Below are 16,930 nucleotides of genomic sequence, written 5' to 3'. Positions count from 1 at the left end.
AGCTGATGCGGGGACCCAGAGCAGGGCTCCAAAAAAAAAAAAGCCCCAGAACACCTACTGTGTCACCTTCTCAAGACCAGCTACTTCACTCTGCTAATCCACTCTGTTGCACCAGCCAACTTCCTAATGCAGCTGTAACCTCAGCTAAATGGAGATATGACCAAACTAGGATTGAGCTAGAGCAGCCTGTTGACAGCAAATTCAGCTAGCATGAGTCTGGCCCTTACTGCACGGTACCAGCTTTCCCAAGCTCATAGCTACGTTTCAAAAAAGGCTGAATATTGCTTAAAAAAGTTAATCAGCACTCAGCTTTTATTTTCAAGATGTTCGAGACGTATACAGCAAGATTTGCTGAACCTGCTGGAAGAGCTTCAGAATGTCACGGGTGAAGCAGATGCGAGAGCAGCACAGAGTGGACTCAACAGCACGGTGACCGCTAAGACATGTATAAGGCTGGCAGCTTTGTAGACCAGGTCTGAGGAGAATATTGTGTCAGTTATAGGAGAAGTGGTAGAGATCCTGTTTGACAGCCATGAGTAAGCCAGGAACTCCTCTGCTACCCCCAAGTCTTGAAGAAAACACCACACTGGGAATGGCATCTTTGGAGGATGGGTGGGGAGAAGGGATGGTCCTAAGCAGATGGGCATCTTGGAGACTCCAAATTCTGGTGTAGCAATCCTGACCAACTGGAAAGGAAAGGACACCAAAATTCAGTATCACACAGAAAGTACTTTACACAGCTCTGCAGGATTATCATCACAGAAGCAGGTGGTCCATGGGGTAAAAGCCCTGATGATTTCCACACACGCTGGAGGCAAAGTGCTTATTAATACTTTACGAAACAGAAATTCTACACCGAGTACTGCAAAAGTGGGGTAAGTCTCCATTTCAGGCAATAAAAGACATGATAGATCAGTATTTAGACTTCTAAGACAAAAAAGGGGAGAAAAACTGCCAAATTAACAAAAATTCTTCTCATTGCTCCATCACTTACAGACAAATACAAAGAGAGGAGGTCACTGTTTACAGTGACACTTGGCTATGCTTTGCTTCATTTATTGTTACCTTTCCTCACCCGACCCCAAATGAAATAAAATAAGATAAATAATCTCAGATTGTAGCCAAGCATATTAAAAATAAACCCAAGTGGTACAGACAGTTTACAAGAAGTTATACTTCCAAATCAGTGCTTCAGTCCTCACCACACTACCCACTTATGCACTAAATAAACATATACACAGTCTTCAGTCTCTATATAAAGTTATCACCAAGTCTCCCTTTTACACATTTTTTCCCCTGAATTTCAAAATCAAGTGTTTTCTGCTGTACTCGAGACACACTGTGGAAGGGACAACAGGACTTTTGCAGGACGCAGCAGATAAAGCCATTAAGCACTACACAGGAGTCATTATAGTAGGTGCGCATCCATAGTGTTATTTCTTCATTTTCATCGTATATGACAATATGTCTAAGGCTTAATTTCTTCTGAATTTTAAAGAATTAACAGCTTCCAACAGCTGTAGCTAAGAAACACTGCTCATGCACAAGAAAATCACTGCCATGCACTCTACATGTAGAGGGGAAACAAGCAAACTCACCTGCTGTAAGAAGTCCTTCCTCCTCATTTACATGCAAAGGGAGAAGAGCATATTCATTGTGATGCCCTTCGTACTGTTTCACACACTTTTTTGTTCTCAGGTCCCACAGTTTTATCTGCAAGTCGAAGCAATTGTTTGAAGGACGGTGTATTAAAAAAGCAGAGAGCCCTTTATGATTGATAATAATAAGTGGATCTTTAAAGGACCCATATTTGGGACTACAGCCCAGTTCCATACCACCCCACCAAAGAACAAGCACCCACCCTCAGGACTGGGATAAGCACCTCTCAATGCCCAGATCCTAAAAGGAACAGAATATCCAAAATGCAACAAACCCCTACCTTTCCAGCCATATCTGCTGCCATAAGATAATGTTCAGCCTCAAGAAGGCGAACAGAGGTAACTGCTGAGTCGTGGAAGAGACGACTGGCTTTCCAGCCCTGGCCCTTTTTTCGGTTGCGTTGACGCACATCGATGCTGAAAATCTCCCCTGAACGGCAGCCGTTGTACAGCACCGGGGTCTGGAAGAATCCAAGAGGAAGAAGCCTACTATGTTAACATTTGAAAGGATCTTACAAGTTATGCAGACAGAAGTTATGTCAAGCTTTTGAGCTCTCTGGTGCAGCTGTCAGATTATTTTATTAACAAGGGCCTTAAGAGCCAGAATTTTTACTACACATTGCAACATTTTTCAGGAGCCAACTTGTTAGGTCCATTCAAACCTCAACTACTTACTTTAGCTGTAAAAAACATTCAGCTAGGTAAGTAGAAACTTAAGTCTAATGTAACAGCAAAACAGGAACCGGAATTCTCATATTCCAGTTTTACCCTTCTCACTAATCTTTGTGAACAAGTCCAGTAGCATTTTATAGGGGTTTTCTTCTTCTTGATGGAGACAATACACCGAGTGTTAACAAAATGAGGTCATTCACCAAAACCCAAACAACTTTACAATGCATTAGTACTGTGTTCTTTTTACTTCATTCCATTTTTACCTCTGCACGATTCACAAAAATTATCCCTGTTACCACAGAGCTTGAAATAAATTAATCTTTTTTTGCTATTTGTGTGCAAGCATCAGACCACACCAGCTGTTGTGGAACAGCTGTCCAACAATAATTGTAATTGTAACCTTACATACAGCACGCTGAGTCCCATCACAACCAGAACAAAAAGCCTGGCCATGAGGCAGCCTTCTGAGAAACGAAGGGTGTGAGGTTCTCTTTACCTGTGTGGCAAACTGTTGTGCCAGTACATCACTACTGCTTCCGAATGTCTGTTGATGCCCTGTCACTACATTGGTCACAAGAACTCGCCGCGTCAGGCCTAAGGAAGACAGATTATGTTTGTTTAGCTGTAATATGGGGAGCAGCTGGGAGATTAATGCAAGAAGTCTTTCTCATGGAGACAGAAGGGGTTGCTGGCCTTGCGGATCACCTGTGCTGAAGCAGGTGTCTACCTGGGGATTCCGGCACCAAGCACAGGACCAGCCCGTGGATATCGTGAAGCTGCACAGCATTCCAAGTCGATCGCCTAGGAGAGAGGAGCAACTCATGAAGTGTCCATAAAATGTTAGTACAGAATGATAACTCACAAAGCTTCTCTGGATTTCCATATTTCTTTCAACATTTCAATCTGAAGCAGAGAAAACATTACCCAATTAGCATCCCTGTGCTACTCCAGAGACAGGAAACAAAAGTCAGACTTCATGACTATAAGCTGAAGACTTATATTCTATATAGACAGATGATTGTGAGAGACTAAAATTTATTCAGTAGTCAGAGGGCTGACTGTGGCAGGAAAAAAGAAAAATAACACTTTTCTTACACACTAAGTAAGCCATTTTTTAAAGATAAGTGGACTAGAAATAAGAAACATTTACTTTATAACTTATAGATTAGCCGAAGACTAACCTCTAACTTCTTAGCCTGCCTATTTAAAAAAAAGGTTTGAGTAAGTAACAACACCCTAGATCTGACTGTTACTCACTCAGCTTCTGCACAAAGTCTACTAATCGACATAACTTTTAAGTCTGCAGTTTTCACTTCCTTCATGGCACATCTGCATGTCAGACATGACAGGTGACATGTCTAAAACACAGTTTTAGATGGGTTAAGTTCTACTTTGCACCCAGCATCTACTTAGCAAGGTTCCCTCAAACCAACAATTGAGGAGAGTGAAGTCAGTCAAGGAACTTGGAAATACCTAAACCAGCCAATAGGAAATACTAGACGGGAGGACTTTGATGGAACTCTGGTCATCTGATTATGGTGAAGGAATGAAGATGTTCTACAGAGTAATTGGGCATGCTGGCCTAGTAGCCACTCTAGTGACTTGTCAAGCTCATGCTAATGCTCTGCTTTTTTTTTTTTTTTAATGGCTGCATAAATAGCACGACATTAAAAATGTAAAGTAGGTCCATAACTCTCATCTATCACAGATTTCCTCTGTATGAAGTTATCTGATCATGTCTGAATGGAAACCTCCAGGTCAGAGCACTGTGGTGCATGACCTGAAGAAGCATGGTTCTGACATCTATCAAGAAAGTCCAATTAATAACGACCTGCCACAAGAATACTGAATAAATACACAAAAGATACAGCTACAGCCATCAGACTGAAGACATGGGATTCTCTAAGTCAATCACGCTTACACACAACTGAACATGAGCTTGTACAAGGAGCTATGGGCTGAGACATTTACCAGCTTTCCACCTTTGATTAATCCACTGAGCATATTCGAGTAGCTACTGTGAGAAGGGATTCTGACACGATTCTAGATAGTCCAAATAAGAAGTTTGAGTACTTATTGTGTGTAGCTTCTGAGTATTAGTTACAGGGCAAGCTACTCATGAAAAATCCCAAACTTCACTCTGCAAGTAAGATGTTCTGCCAAAGTCAAGTACTACATCATCATCAGCTAAAAGTAAACAAGCAGTATTCAAAGCACTAGTTAATTAATTATTAAGGTAAGTTCTTTCATCTTAAACTGTTTCAGATTTTCTAAGTTTTTCAAGAATACAACGGTCTCACCAGCTACAGAAGAAAAGTCTGAAAATAATCTTTCCTTCAAGCTCTTTTCATACCATAACTGCTACAGAAAATTGGTGAAAAAAACCTCAAACCCACACCACAACAAAAACACCCTACCTGGGTTTGTGCTGCTGAACAACGATTCTGGAAGCAGACTGGCACAGCCTGGAGTTTCTGCAATTCCCATGAGGCACAGCTTGATGAAATGAGTTAAGGAAAACAAAGACTTCTGCCTAGAATGGAACAGGCTGCTGAACATTTATAGCTGGGAAAAGCAAGATGCTCTGACACAGCCACAGCTCACAATACTTTCCCTTTAAAACCACTGATGTGCCTTACAGTTTACATTTAAGTCTTGACTTTTCATTTCTTTCACAGCTAGAAAGAGCTAGAAAGAACTCAAATACTTGCTGATGCATTTTCACTGCCAAAAAGACAAGATGAATACTAAGGCACCTTCCTAGTGATAGAAAAAATAAATAAATGCATGGCCTACATGGATCATTCTTCTCATCTTTCCGTGCTGATACAATCCCCAACTCCTCACCAGCTGCGAGCCAGCCTGATGAACTCCTGCCACCTTCTGGATCACGCATGAATTGCTTGGCTTTTCCCACGAGCCATAACATATATTTCTACATAATTTCCTCTCTTTTGGCATTTTAATAGCACATCTGTTGCCTGCCATCTCCCACGTAAAAAATCCCCTTTTCTTCCTCTCTTTTCAGTTCTGCAGCATCCATTACTGCTGCTTCTACTATGCCATCAACCTTCCTTCTGAGACAGATCTGCAGAACATGCTCTGAAAGTTGCAGAGCACGATCCCAATGAATTGCTCCCATTCCCCTCTTGCCCCAACCCATATGTTTTAAACCCATGGTTTAAAACAGAAACCAACCAACCAGCATGATGCAGCCTTGTGAAAGTTAAACTGAAATTTTGCTTTTTTTAAAAAGGATATAAAACATGAGAATCTGGATGAGTCAATGATGCCCAGCATACAGAATTCACCTTCGGACACAAGAAGACATACCATTTTTGTGATCTCTTATTCAATTCATGAAAAGGTATTTCCATGCAAAGATGACACAAAACTATGTGCTGGCACGCTTCTTAGACCACTAAATAGCCCAGTAATGGGACACGAACATTTTAGCCTCATACTCCTCTTAAATGTAGGAGACAGAGCAGCACTGCGAGGTCTGTCCAAACACAGATTGAGGTACCACACACATCCTATTATTAAAGAGATTGTCCTTAAAAGAATCTGAGCATGAAGAGATTATGAAAGCCTGTTTTAAATTTTCTTCACGTTCAAGGATAAACACATTTTCCCAAAACTACATTTAAAGAATCTGAGCATGAAGAGATTATGAAAGCTTGTTTTAAATTTTCTTCATGTTCAAGGATAAACACATTTTCCCAAAGTGTCCTTAAAAGAATCTGAGCATGAAGAGATTATGAAAGCCTGTTTTAAATTTTCTTCACGTTCAAGGATAAACACATTTTCCCAAAACTACATTTAAGAAAGAAGCATGCAAATCTTAGTAGTTTCTGGCCCTCAACATCAGTTTTTTCAGCCACAGCCAAGTGCAACTCTGAAGCAAGCACTATCCTTGGAAGCTGGTACTTCTACATAGTCTTCCTTTTCCAACGTAACATTCATGAGAACTAGCACTGCTACTGAGGACTTTCAGAGACAAGTTTACTGTGTTTCTGTGTTTATTCAAACTGCACATTGCTAGATGCTGCCATTCTCTCCTCCTACCCTCTTTCCCAGCCCTCATGCCTCCCAAGAACAGTGTTCTGAGAATGCAACAACGGAAGGGAACAGGACACAGTACTTTGCGGTTTGTGAAGTAGAGGTTGTCGTACATCTTCACAGTGAGAGACTCCTTCCCCAGACCACTCAGGTTGATGATGCCATATTTACATCCTCCATACTCTACATCGTTCACAGTGAATATCCGTTCACAAGCAGCATCTGCCTGTAAAATAAAAGCTTACTGGTCACACTTACTAGGAACTTACTGGAAACAACAGCTTCAAAGAGCTGCATTAGGTCTAAAAATGAAACAACACATCCCTTTAGCACCACCATGTACCATTATATCTAAAAACAGTGGCCAACTCCTTTTTATATGCATGCACAGAGAAAACGTGAGTAAGAAAAGGATTCAGTCCTTGAGTAACAGATATTTACTCCAGAGACCTCTCCTGCACACACAATACCATCAAAACCAGCAGAAACTGCTTTCAGGTCATGAGATGTAAAATTATTGTTGATGTTTACATAGACTTGCTGGACCGCAGACTTTGCCACTCCCCAAATTCTTCTCTTCCCTTTTCTTCTTTCTCTGAATCCTCTCCAGTCCCCCGCCCATAAACTAATTATCTACTTATTTCCAAGAGAACATGTTGATCAGCTTAAAAAAAAAAAGCCCAAACACTTTCATATCCAACCTTTTCACCATTTCCCTTTCTAGGAAAGGAACAACCTCTTCCTACCTGTTTAAAATTACCAAGCACAGATTTTGAGAAGTGACACAACAGGAATAACGCATCTTTGAAAGCAAAATTTGACCTATGGGATTTGATTACAAGATCCTGTATTTTCACTGAAGATGGGCTCTCTTATCCTAAAGACTTAACAGTTCTCATAACATACCACAATTATTTTAAAATTGTTGGTTCCAGCAACTAAGGGATTTGGACTGTGAATTTCTATCTTCCTCCTCCGCATGCAGTTCACTTTTAGCTCATGGACCAGCCTGTAAAAGCAGGTGGGGGGGTGGGGTGGAGGGAGAAGAGAGAAGAATTCAGGTAAGCCTAGGTTTAATGCCAACAAGAATAATTCTGGAGAGGATATCCAGAACTGCTGCTCAATCACAGAAAATAAATGCCTTAGCAACTAGCACGCTGCAATTTCACTTATATAACCCATCTTCCACATTCATGGAATTTCATGCTGTTATTTTGAACCCTGGCACATCTTCAGCAGCAGAAACAACAACAAAGCAAGTCGCTAACTTGCCTTCTGTGCTGTTACTGAATCTGAACATAGCAATTCTAATGGAGAGGCAGGAGGAACAGTCACATCAGTTGAAGAGCATCCATCCAAAGAAAAGCAGCACCGTATTCATAAAGCACAATGTGGCAAAACAGCATATACAGGGGGGAAAAAAAGTTTTAAACTCCATTTATGTGAAATTGGGAAACCTCTTCTTCGTCTGGATTTTCATCACTTGTATAATTTGATTATATGTCATGGTTTCAGCTGGGATAGAGTTGATTTTCTTACTGGCAGCTGGTGTAGTGCTGTATTTTGGATTTGTGAACACTGTTGGTAGCGCACTGGTGCTTTTGGTTGTTGCTGAGCAGTCAAGGCCATTTCTGCTTTTCACACTACCTTGAGCAGACTGGAAGCACACAAAATAATGTGAGGGGACACAGTGGGACAGTTGACCCCGACTGGCCCAGGGGATATTCCATACCATGTGACATCATGCTCAATATATAAAGCTGGGGGAGAAGGAGGAAGAGGGGCACATTCAGATTTGTGGTGTTTTGTCTTCCTGAGCAACTGTTACACATGATGGAGCCCGGCTGCCCTGGAGATGGCTGAACACCCGCCTGCCCATGGCAAACAGTGAGTGAATTCCTTGTTTTGCTTTGCTTGCGTGCGGGGCTTTTGCTCTACCTATTAAACTCTTTACCACCTTTATCTCAACACAAGAGTTTTTTCTCACTTCTACTCTTCCAGTTCTCTCCCCATACAAAACAGGGGGAAACGAGCGAGTGGCTGCACGGTCCTAGTTGCTGGATGGGGTTAAACTACAATATGGTCAAAAGAATATAATTTTTAAAATTTTATTGTAAGTAATATGTTCCTCTTTGTCTTAAGTAGAACAGTAAGAAACACAAAAAAAACCCCTGACAGGAACAGTTGCGCTAACAGCAGAACTTGGCACTGCAAACAAGACAAAGCAAATGATTGTACCTGCTATAACTTGTGGAGCTGAGCAAACCCAGCTGCCTTTTCTGTAACAGCATAGATGAGTTCAGTCCAGCCCTTGCTGTTTTCTGGAAGGGAAAAACATGAAAGTGTACTCAGTTATTTGCTGGTTTACAATTCAAACACGGCTGTGGGTCTTAGATGTTTGAGATATTTAGGTAACTTTTTCCTCTAGCCTACATAGATTAAAATTTTCAGAAGGTCTATAAAACACATTCCAGCACCATCTCCCTGGTCTACTACAGTAAATAAACAAGAAAGAAACAAAGATGTATTCCTGTGAGATGTGGGGTGCTTCTATAAATACAAAATTGGAGGAAAAAACCAACAAAAACCAACAGCTGCTGTTTTCACTTGACATAATCAGCAGTACTGCCTTGAGGTGTGAAGTCACCTTCTAGTTTCACTGCAAAACCTTAAATTCTTACTATACGGCAAAACTTTCTATTACAAGACTGCTATTAATTATGCAGTCTTATTGCTGCACTAAACTACTTTTCTATTAATCCTTTTTTAAAATTTCACACAAACACCTTCCAGGGAGATCAAAGAATAGAGTACTTTGCAGAGTTACTGAGTAAGAAATCTTTTTGATAATGCTCTGACAAAGCAAGTATTTAAGAGTCAAAATGTTCTTATCTGGGAGTGTAATTCAGCTGTCTCATTCAGTAATAGCCAGATTTTGAGAAGAGATGTATAACCACAGGTCCTATTAACAGCCACATGGCCATCAGCTGTTTGGTATCTATGAAACCTAAACTGCTCATGGAAACAGCTAAAACAACGAAAACCCAAACCAACAGCAGCACTTTCAGAGTGAAGACTGAAGACCTGAATAGTTGGTTGAAGTGAGAACTTCATTATCCAAGAAGAAAAATACTGCTCACTTCTTCCAAATGACAGCACATTTAAGCTGAGCTGTGATTTGTAAAGTTGTGAGACATGGCTTTCAGGTAATTAAGAGACATCCTTGTTAGGTATTTCATCCAGATTACCAATATGCAGCATCAGCTTTAATTCTGCTGTAATACTTGATGAAAAGCACATAGGCTTTCCGGGCATAAACATAAAATTTGTCTTAATTTTACCTGTCCAAAAAAATTCTTCATGAAAAAGCTGTTTCCACACAATATCATTAATATTGTTTCTTCGAGGTCCAGGAATTTGATCAATACATTTATTAAACATGGGGAAAACTTAAAGTAAGACCCCCCCCCTTTGCCAGTTCAAGGCAGGGATTTGAAACCTGGCATCCAATGTCCTGATTCAACTGTAAATGTTGGACAATCTCCAATTCTGAGCACAGTTCCTGTCTCTTTACAAGGTTTTTTTTTGTTTGTTTGTAATGACTTGCTTTCAATCCTGTGGGGAACAGCCAAACAAAAGTCCTCAAGGACTATGAATTCTCAACAAAAAGAAATTTTCATTTCTTTGGACAGCTTAGGGAACTGTACCACAGTCAGAATTGAAAGGCTTTATCTTATAATCTGTGCTGGGCCAGAGCACAATAAAGCCTAATTGCAATCTTTTTCAGGATGTACCTTCTTTTGTTTTTCATCCTCTTCTAAGAGTCTCAGTCTTTCGCGTTCCTTGGCCTTGTACTGAATGCTCTCTTTGGTGAGCGGGTTGTAGTTATTATGTCCGGGCAGGAGGCGAAAATAGCGGTTCTTTTCTGAGTCATAGTAAAATCCTGGCAGTTCTTGGAAAAAAAAAAAAAAAGTAAAAAAAAAAAAGTGGCAAAACCCAGGCAAAATTGGATAGCAAATTAAGTTTGCTTATTGCTCTTTGACATCCCACATCTTCCTGGGAAGGTCAGAGTCACAAGGCTCAGTGCTCTTGCTCCCAGCATGTCCCAAGCACGATACAGACTATGAATAGATGACAGTCACTTAAAGGAAAAAAAAAAAAAAAGAATATTTATAGCTTCAAAAGCAGTGCTATTACACAGGTACAGAAGGGATGTCACCACTGACCAAGATGAAATTCAGACAGATCAGAGAAGCAGAAATGAAAGGTTTTGTTGCAGAACAAAAATGACCTTCCTTCATAAATCAACGATGAGGAGACACTCTTGGCTAAAAGCCTAGGTAGGGCAGTCCCAAACTGAAATAAAAATTGACAATGAGGTATCACCCAAACCAAATAAAGTGTTTCACTTCCCAGAACAAGCCACCTTTTCTTCAACATATAGAAGAGATTTTGATACAATCATGAGTACATTTGGACAATACACAGAGGCTCCTTCCAAAGATAAACTGGGATAACAAACACATGCAATTTTAGCGCTTCACTGCCCAGGTAAATTCACAGAGGCAGCCAGGTAAAATACTTTGACAGATTCATAATGCTACATTGTCTCAAGACAAAGAATTTTATTCAGAGGAAGTCAGTGTTAACATCTTCATTTCTAGCGTGTTTATTTAACCCTTTATCTACTACCAGAAATTGCATTTGAAGTAACCTCTTTTTGCTCCTGCTTACAATTGTCAGCATCTTTTTGGTTTCAACATCGCATTTAGTACACAGAGCCTAATTACACAGCAATAAAAGTTTTGCAGATAGATTTCCTAACACACTCACAACCTCTGGAGCACAAAAGGGTGGTACACAAAAAAGGTCCCTTTAAACTCTGGCTTTGTCTGCTGTTAGGAGCTCAGAGTCAGTGGTGTTTCAGGACCCTCCTGTTGTGGAGAAACAGATGTTCCCACAGGCTTCGCTTTTGCTAGGGTTGTTCCATGAGCCAGGAAACCAAAATGCAAAGGGGACAGCTTCCTCAATAGCACGGCTACTGCCTCAAGTCTGGTTTCACCAGTCAGCTCCCTGATAACGAACAAACACTTCGCCAAAGCGTATTTCTTACAGACTACAAAATATACTGAAGGCACAAAAAGAGATGCTCTCCCTACCCTGCCCCTGAAGTGGTAAATCGTTGTGTCTTAGAAGACTAACTGGATGCAAGTTATAATTTTTTATATGCTCTCTTATTTTCTTTGCTTATTTAATGTTTCTACTGAAAGATGTATTTTATAACATCTTCAGTACACACAAGAAAAGAAACAAAGTTCATTTTCTTATGGAAGCAAGATTTCTGGAGAGAGAAACAGAATTCTTTTTTTTTTTTCCAGTTTCTATCAGCTTGGCTAAGCACACAAGTTTTCAAACACGAGAAGTGCTTGTGGGCCTCAAAGTGCATTTGGCCCTGCTCTCTAGATCCTCACTTACTACATCTTTTTATATCACCCCATGTTAGTTTTCTCTACAAACTTTACTGCTTATATCCTTCCTGTAGCACCATACTATTAACGCAGCTACTACTACTTTTTTCATACAGCCAACACATAGACACTGATTTTTGACCCAGAAACAGGGTCTCTTACCTGGTACTGCAGAGTTCTGTGTTAAACTGGATGAAGAAGGATCTCCACTGCTGCTGGCGCCCGCGTTCACCGGGGTCTGTGGTTCCCTCCGTTCTGGCCTAAAAAAAATTGCATTGCCTTCAAGACAGGTTCACAACTGTCCTATGCATCTTTCCCAAAGAATCTAGAAAGCAGCTTGTCATTGACATTACGAGAGTACAATTTTGCAGGGTTGTGATAAGCACACTGTGCACATCACCATATGCTGAACTATGATAATGAAAGAGCAAAAATACTTAGCTTAAAAACCTCTCAAGAACATTAGAGACACCAACATATTAAAAGCCTTAATTGCTTGCTAAAACATTAGTGGTGGCCGCTGATTCTGCAAGTGCCTTTAACTCTTGTCAGTGAAAGATAAATTCTGGGTATTTTACTATAGTCCCTGATTAAAACAAAGGCCCACCCTTGAAAGCATGTAAGTCTGCACAGCATAAAGTGAGAGCCAGTGCGGGTAAAACACTGATGTCAGGTCACAAACAGGCTCTTCATAACAAGAATTTCATTGATGAGGTTCAGAAACGTGCAAAATAAACAGAAGTTTAATGAAAACTCCAAGAAACAAGTCTCTACCTTTGTAATAACCATCGCAATTGACAGGGTAACTGCAGCTTACTTCTTTTTGAATTAATTTGAATGGGCACATCCAGGACTGATGGACAAAATTGCACTGGCACGTTTTCTGAATCACCCATACAATTCTCACTTTTTAAGACAGGAGTTGCTATACGTCATCTTAAAAGCATTGGGCCAAGATGTTTTGCAAGAGTCGTAATTTATTAAAAACAGAATAACAAAGATATTCTAGTTCTAATACCAGCCCTATTGCTGTTTGATTATACAACTTGAAAATAGTTAAAGAACATATGCAACCTATAAGGGGAAAAACATCTCACACCAAACCCAAGCCCTTCAATTTAAAATTTTTAAATAAAATCCTTTTAATTCTATATTCACTGAATTAGGGTCCATTTGCATTTCTAACATGTCTTACACAAATATAACTAATGGGGCAACTCGTATATATGTGTATGTCTCCTTCTCTAAAATAGATTAAAAAAAATGCTTAGAACATTAAAGTAATAGATTAGCCTTTTCTAGTCCTGCAACACGAGAAGGAACACAGGAAAGAAAGGGAGCATAAAAACAGCTCAAACAGGGGCAAGTATTAGTTCTAAAGTTTAAAATGTGCTTTTCTGAAAGTATCAGGTTTCAAGGCAATGCATCACTCCTGAGACTTTGTTTCTGTTTCCCGATCTGCTAGATGTAGTATTATTACCACTTAACATGCTTTCAAATTTTCAGGAAGATTCTTTAATGACAGTTTTTACACTAGTATAAAATAAATGGGCTAAAGCATAAAATAAATGGGCAGGTGGAATGAAGTACTTGCAAACATTTTTCTTCCTTAAACTATCTTTGCATATTGATGAAGAGTTTATGGACAGACACACCTGAATGGAGTAGCTCATGGAACCACATCTTTGTTTAAAATCAATATACAGTTGTGAACATATGATAAATTTCCAGAAATCAATGCAATTCCACTCCCACCAGGGATGACAGATATACCAGAAATACTGTCTGCTAGATTTTTAGATGGCAACCCTCCCAGTTCTAGACAGACACTATTTTGCAAATTTAATAAGGCCTAACATCTGACAGCTTAACGCATGCTAAGTACAGGCTGCCCAGGGAGGTTGTGGAGTCCCCTTCTTTGGAGAGTTTCAAGACCCGCCTGGATGCAGTCCTGAGTAACATGCTCTGACAAGCTGTAGGCAACCCTGCTTTAGCAGGGGAGTTGGACTAGATGATCTCTATGGTCCCTTCCAACTCTAAAAATTCACTGAAATTCAGTGAAATACTTGCCTTTCAGTACAGTTACTGCGATTGCGTCTTCTAACGGGAGCGGTAGCTGCGCTTGCGATTGCTCTATTCATGCTTTTCTTTACCTGTCCTGTAGTTTCTCTTAATTTCTACCTATAAAGAAACATACACACATACTTCAATGCTACTTGCCCGGAAAAGTCCAACATACACGATAATTTCTTAACATTGCCTCTTTCCACTGGTTTCAAACTGCTTCGCAGCAGCCTAGAGATCACAGCCTAAGAGGCACGTTGATGAAAATGATTGACTTTTAAAGAGAAACACTTTCAAGGCAACAGGCCCTTAAAAAAGGCAAGGGCAGAACAGCACCACCGGCCGTGTGAAGGGAGGCTGAGGCGAGGAGGGCTCGGCACTGACCGCCTCCGGTCCGTAGCGCTAATAAACACCCTCTTGCCGAGCTCTCCGGTGTGCGGGACGGCGTCACAGCCCTCCCTCACCACCACCTGTGACTCACGGCCGAGCTGTAGCCGGGCCTTAGCAACAGGCTTCCTTCCGAGCCGAGGAGACAACGTGGGGACAAAGCGAAGCGACACACAGCGGCCTGCCCGCTTCTCCAGGCCCAAGCCTGGCCCCACGCTGCTGCCGGAGGGGCCTCCCCTCACACACACCCGGTTTTGAAAGCCACCGGACCTGCTGACCGCCCGCACTACGGGCACTTCCTCGCTCCTGGCAGCTTCCCTGCTGGACCTGGACCAGGACCAGCCCCGCGGCTCCCCCCGACCTGAGGCGGGGGCACAACCGCGACCTAACCCCCTCCCCGTACCTCACCGGGGCCAGGCCTCGCCGCTTCCCATCCTGCCGCCAAGGCTCCGCCCACGTCCCGAGGAGCGCGCCTGATTGGCCCTCACCCAGCGCCTGCCGCTTGACGGACAGCTCGCTCGCCGAAACAGTGGGAGGCCCGAGCCGGCGCGTGCACCCGGCGGGATGGGCGGGTCAGTAGTTGAGGTCTGTGAGGGGAATGGGGCTGCAAGGCCGAGGGGGCCTGCTGAGGGAAGGAGGCAGAGACGAGTGTTTCTGGGAGATGGGGGCCACTGAAAGGGAGCCGCGGCTTCCTTCTCTGTTTCTCTGGTCGGTTAAAGGCCGTCCTTTGCCTTCGGGGAGCTAGAAGCTGTTGCGGCTGTGGGAAATAAGCTAAGTTTTGCTTCAGCTAATTGATGTATCATTGCTAGTGTGATAGTGCTAACAAAGAAGCCTTAGTAATAGTGGAGTCTAATAAATTGTATCCAATTAATCCCCAGAAATCTCCTTGGTCTGTCAAAGGATCCTTGTTCACAAAGCGTTATCTAGGTGAAAAGAAACAGGCTAGAACATGGCCTTCAACACAAAAACCCAGAGGGTAGGGGAGTATCAATAAGGCCAAAGAAACCAGTCTGGTAAATCTGCCAAGTAGATGGTAGCAAAGACTCTGAAATAACGTGTAGCATATTCAACTAATCAGAGGTGTGTTTAGGATAATGATTTCCTAGAATAGGTGTGTGTGTGCCTTCTACGGGAAAAAGTGTGAAATAAACCTGTAATAGGTCAAGCGGTCGGGAAGAATGTGAGCTCCAACTTCTCAGCCAATAAGAAGGGAGACAGAAACTCAAGCGGCTGGGATAAAGGTATAAAATACCTAAAAGCTAAAAGATCATTGTGCACCTATTTTTGGTGCACCTGAAAAAAGATCATCCTGCATCTATTTTTGGTGCACCTGAAACAGCGGTGTTTCATATTAATAAATTATTATGTTTTAACCTTTGTTTCGGTAACTTTGTCCTCTTTAAGTTCTAAGATGTGAGTCGGTGTTTCTCACACGGCCTCACTGAATTCCTCAAGAGTTCAAGAACTCCTCAAGAAAAGGAGAGTGGTGGCTGTAGAGTCACCCTCCTAGCTGAGGTCTCTCGATGCTTAAATACTTTCTGAGCCTTGCGCTGGGCAGCAAATAGCAGGGTATTGAGGCATTGGGGTATCTTTGGGGAGCGGGCAGCGAGGGGGCAAGGTGTGGGGGAAGGCTGGGGGCTGCGGCAGTGGGCAGCAGGGAGAGCTCAGCGCTCCTCAGCCAGTCAGCAAAAGCTGGAAGGGTAACAAAACGGTGTCATTGTGACTGCCACCTCTTTGCAGGTGTTGTAAGAATGTTCTCAATCTCCTGCTAGAAGCGTCCTTAAGGTTTCTTCATAGGGTGGCCTTCCTCCCACCCTTCCGGCTCATACAGCATCTAGGAGTTAAAAAATTGAAACAAGTGTGGTATGGTTTATTCCTCTTAATGGGCGATTAAGGTTGCAGCAAAATGTGACCTATGGTTCACAAAAAATGTGGAAAAGCAGGATTTTATCCTTTTTTCCTTCCAAAAAGTTGCTTTTTAAAAAAAACACTCTAATAATCTTAAATAATAAAATGGCAATAGTGAAAAAATAGGCAATGGATTTTTACATGTTCATTTGAATGTTTGACCTTGCACAAGTTTGCTGTGGGTGCTTGGCAGGAGACTAATTTTGGGGAGATACTCTTCTGTTCTGTCACTCATTCACTTGGTCTGTGTTTTAAGTTCAAAATGCATGGGGTATGAATAGCTGGAGAATTCACCTGCAGCTTGTATAGTTTGTGAGTTCCATTTCTTTGTCTTTACAAGGCAGACCACCAGCATGGTCTAATTCTAAGGCATTTTTCATTGTTTACGCCTGTTTCTTGTAGTGGTTTAGTGATAGTGATCTTAGCTTCACGAGATAATTTTGAACTTTAGTATGGTAACAGGAGGAAAGTAAAAGTACCTATAGAAAACTGCATCAGCAGCGCTTTCTGCGAACTCTTAGGTTGCTAATACTGTTACTGTTGTAGACTGTTTTTAAAATGGTGGTTTATATGGTATTGGTACTTGATCTGTATGTAAATTTGATGCTGATATACCTATGGGCAGGATTCTAGGCAGTGTTTTTTCCCCTGTTGTTTGCTGGCTCGTAGGTAGTAATTCAGAATGTCTATTGTTTTACAAGTAATGTTATA

The 16,930-nt window shown here is 41.6% G+C and overlaps 1 protein-coding gene across 3 annotated transcripts; it reads right to left on the bottom strand.

Moving 5' to 3' along the window:
• Positions 1 to 289: 289 nt before the first annotated feature.
• DCAF4 (DDB1 and CUL4 associated factor 4) lies at positions 290 to 14,772 on the bottom strand. Of its 3 annotated transcripts, none has more exons than XM_014942045.1 (14): positions 14,715 to 14,772; positions 13,931 to 14,041; positions 12,023 to 12,120; positions 10,187 to 10,344; positions 8,631 to 8,713; positions 7,299 to 7,401; positions 6,475 to 6,618; positions 5,592 to 5,641; positions 4,748 to 4,827; positions 3,036 to 3,131; positions 2,827 to 2,924; positions 1,940 to 2,119; positions 1,599 to 1,713; positions 290 to 686 (listed from the first exon to the last, which is right to left on the bottom strand). In XM_014942045.1, the coding sequence occupies exons 2-14, from the start codon at positions 13,999 to 14,001 to the stop codon at positions 493 to 495; spliced, it is 1,470 nt and encodes a 489-aa protein (XP_014797531.1). In that variant the 5' UTR covers positions 14,002 to 14,041; positions 14,715 to 14,772; the 3' UTR covers positions 290 to 492. The 3 variants fall into 3 exon arrangements, with proteins under 3 accessions (XP_014797531.1, XP_014797533.1, XP_014797534.1); XM_014942047.1 differs by having other exon boundaries at positions 310 to 686; positions 14,720 to 14,745; XM_014942048.1 differs by lacking the exon at positions 14,715 to 14,772 and adding an exon at positions 14,582 to 14,602 and having other exon boundaries at positions 310 to 686.
• Positions 14,773 to 16,930: the final 2,158 nt, after the last annotated feature.

The sequence above is a fragment of the Calidris pugnax genome, unplaced genomic scaffold, assembly GCF_001431845.1.
Source record: "Calidris pugnax isolate Ruff unplaced genomic scaffold, ASM143184v1 scaffold56, whole genome shotgun sequence".
Lineage (NCBI taxonomy): Eukaryota > Metazoa > Chordata > Aves > Charadriiformes > Scolopacidae > Calidris > Calidris pugnax.
Note: the sequence above shows the minus strand (reverse complement) of the source record. Positions and strands in the feature narration are given on the sequence as shown.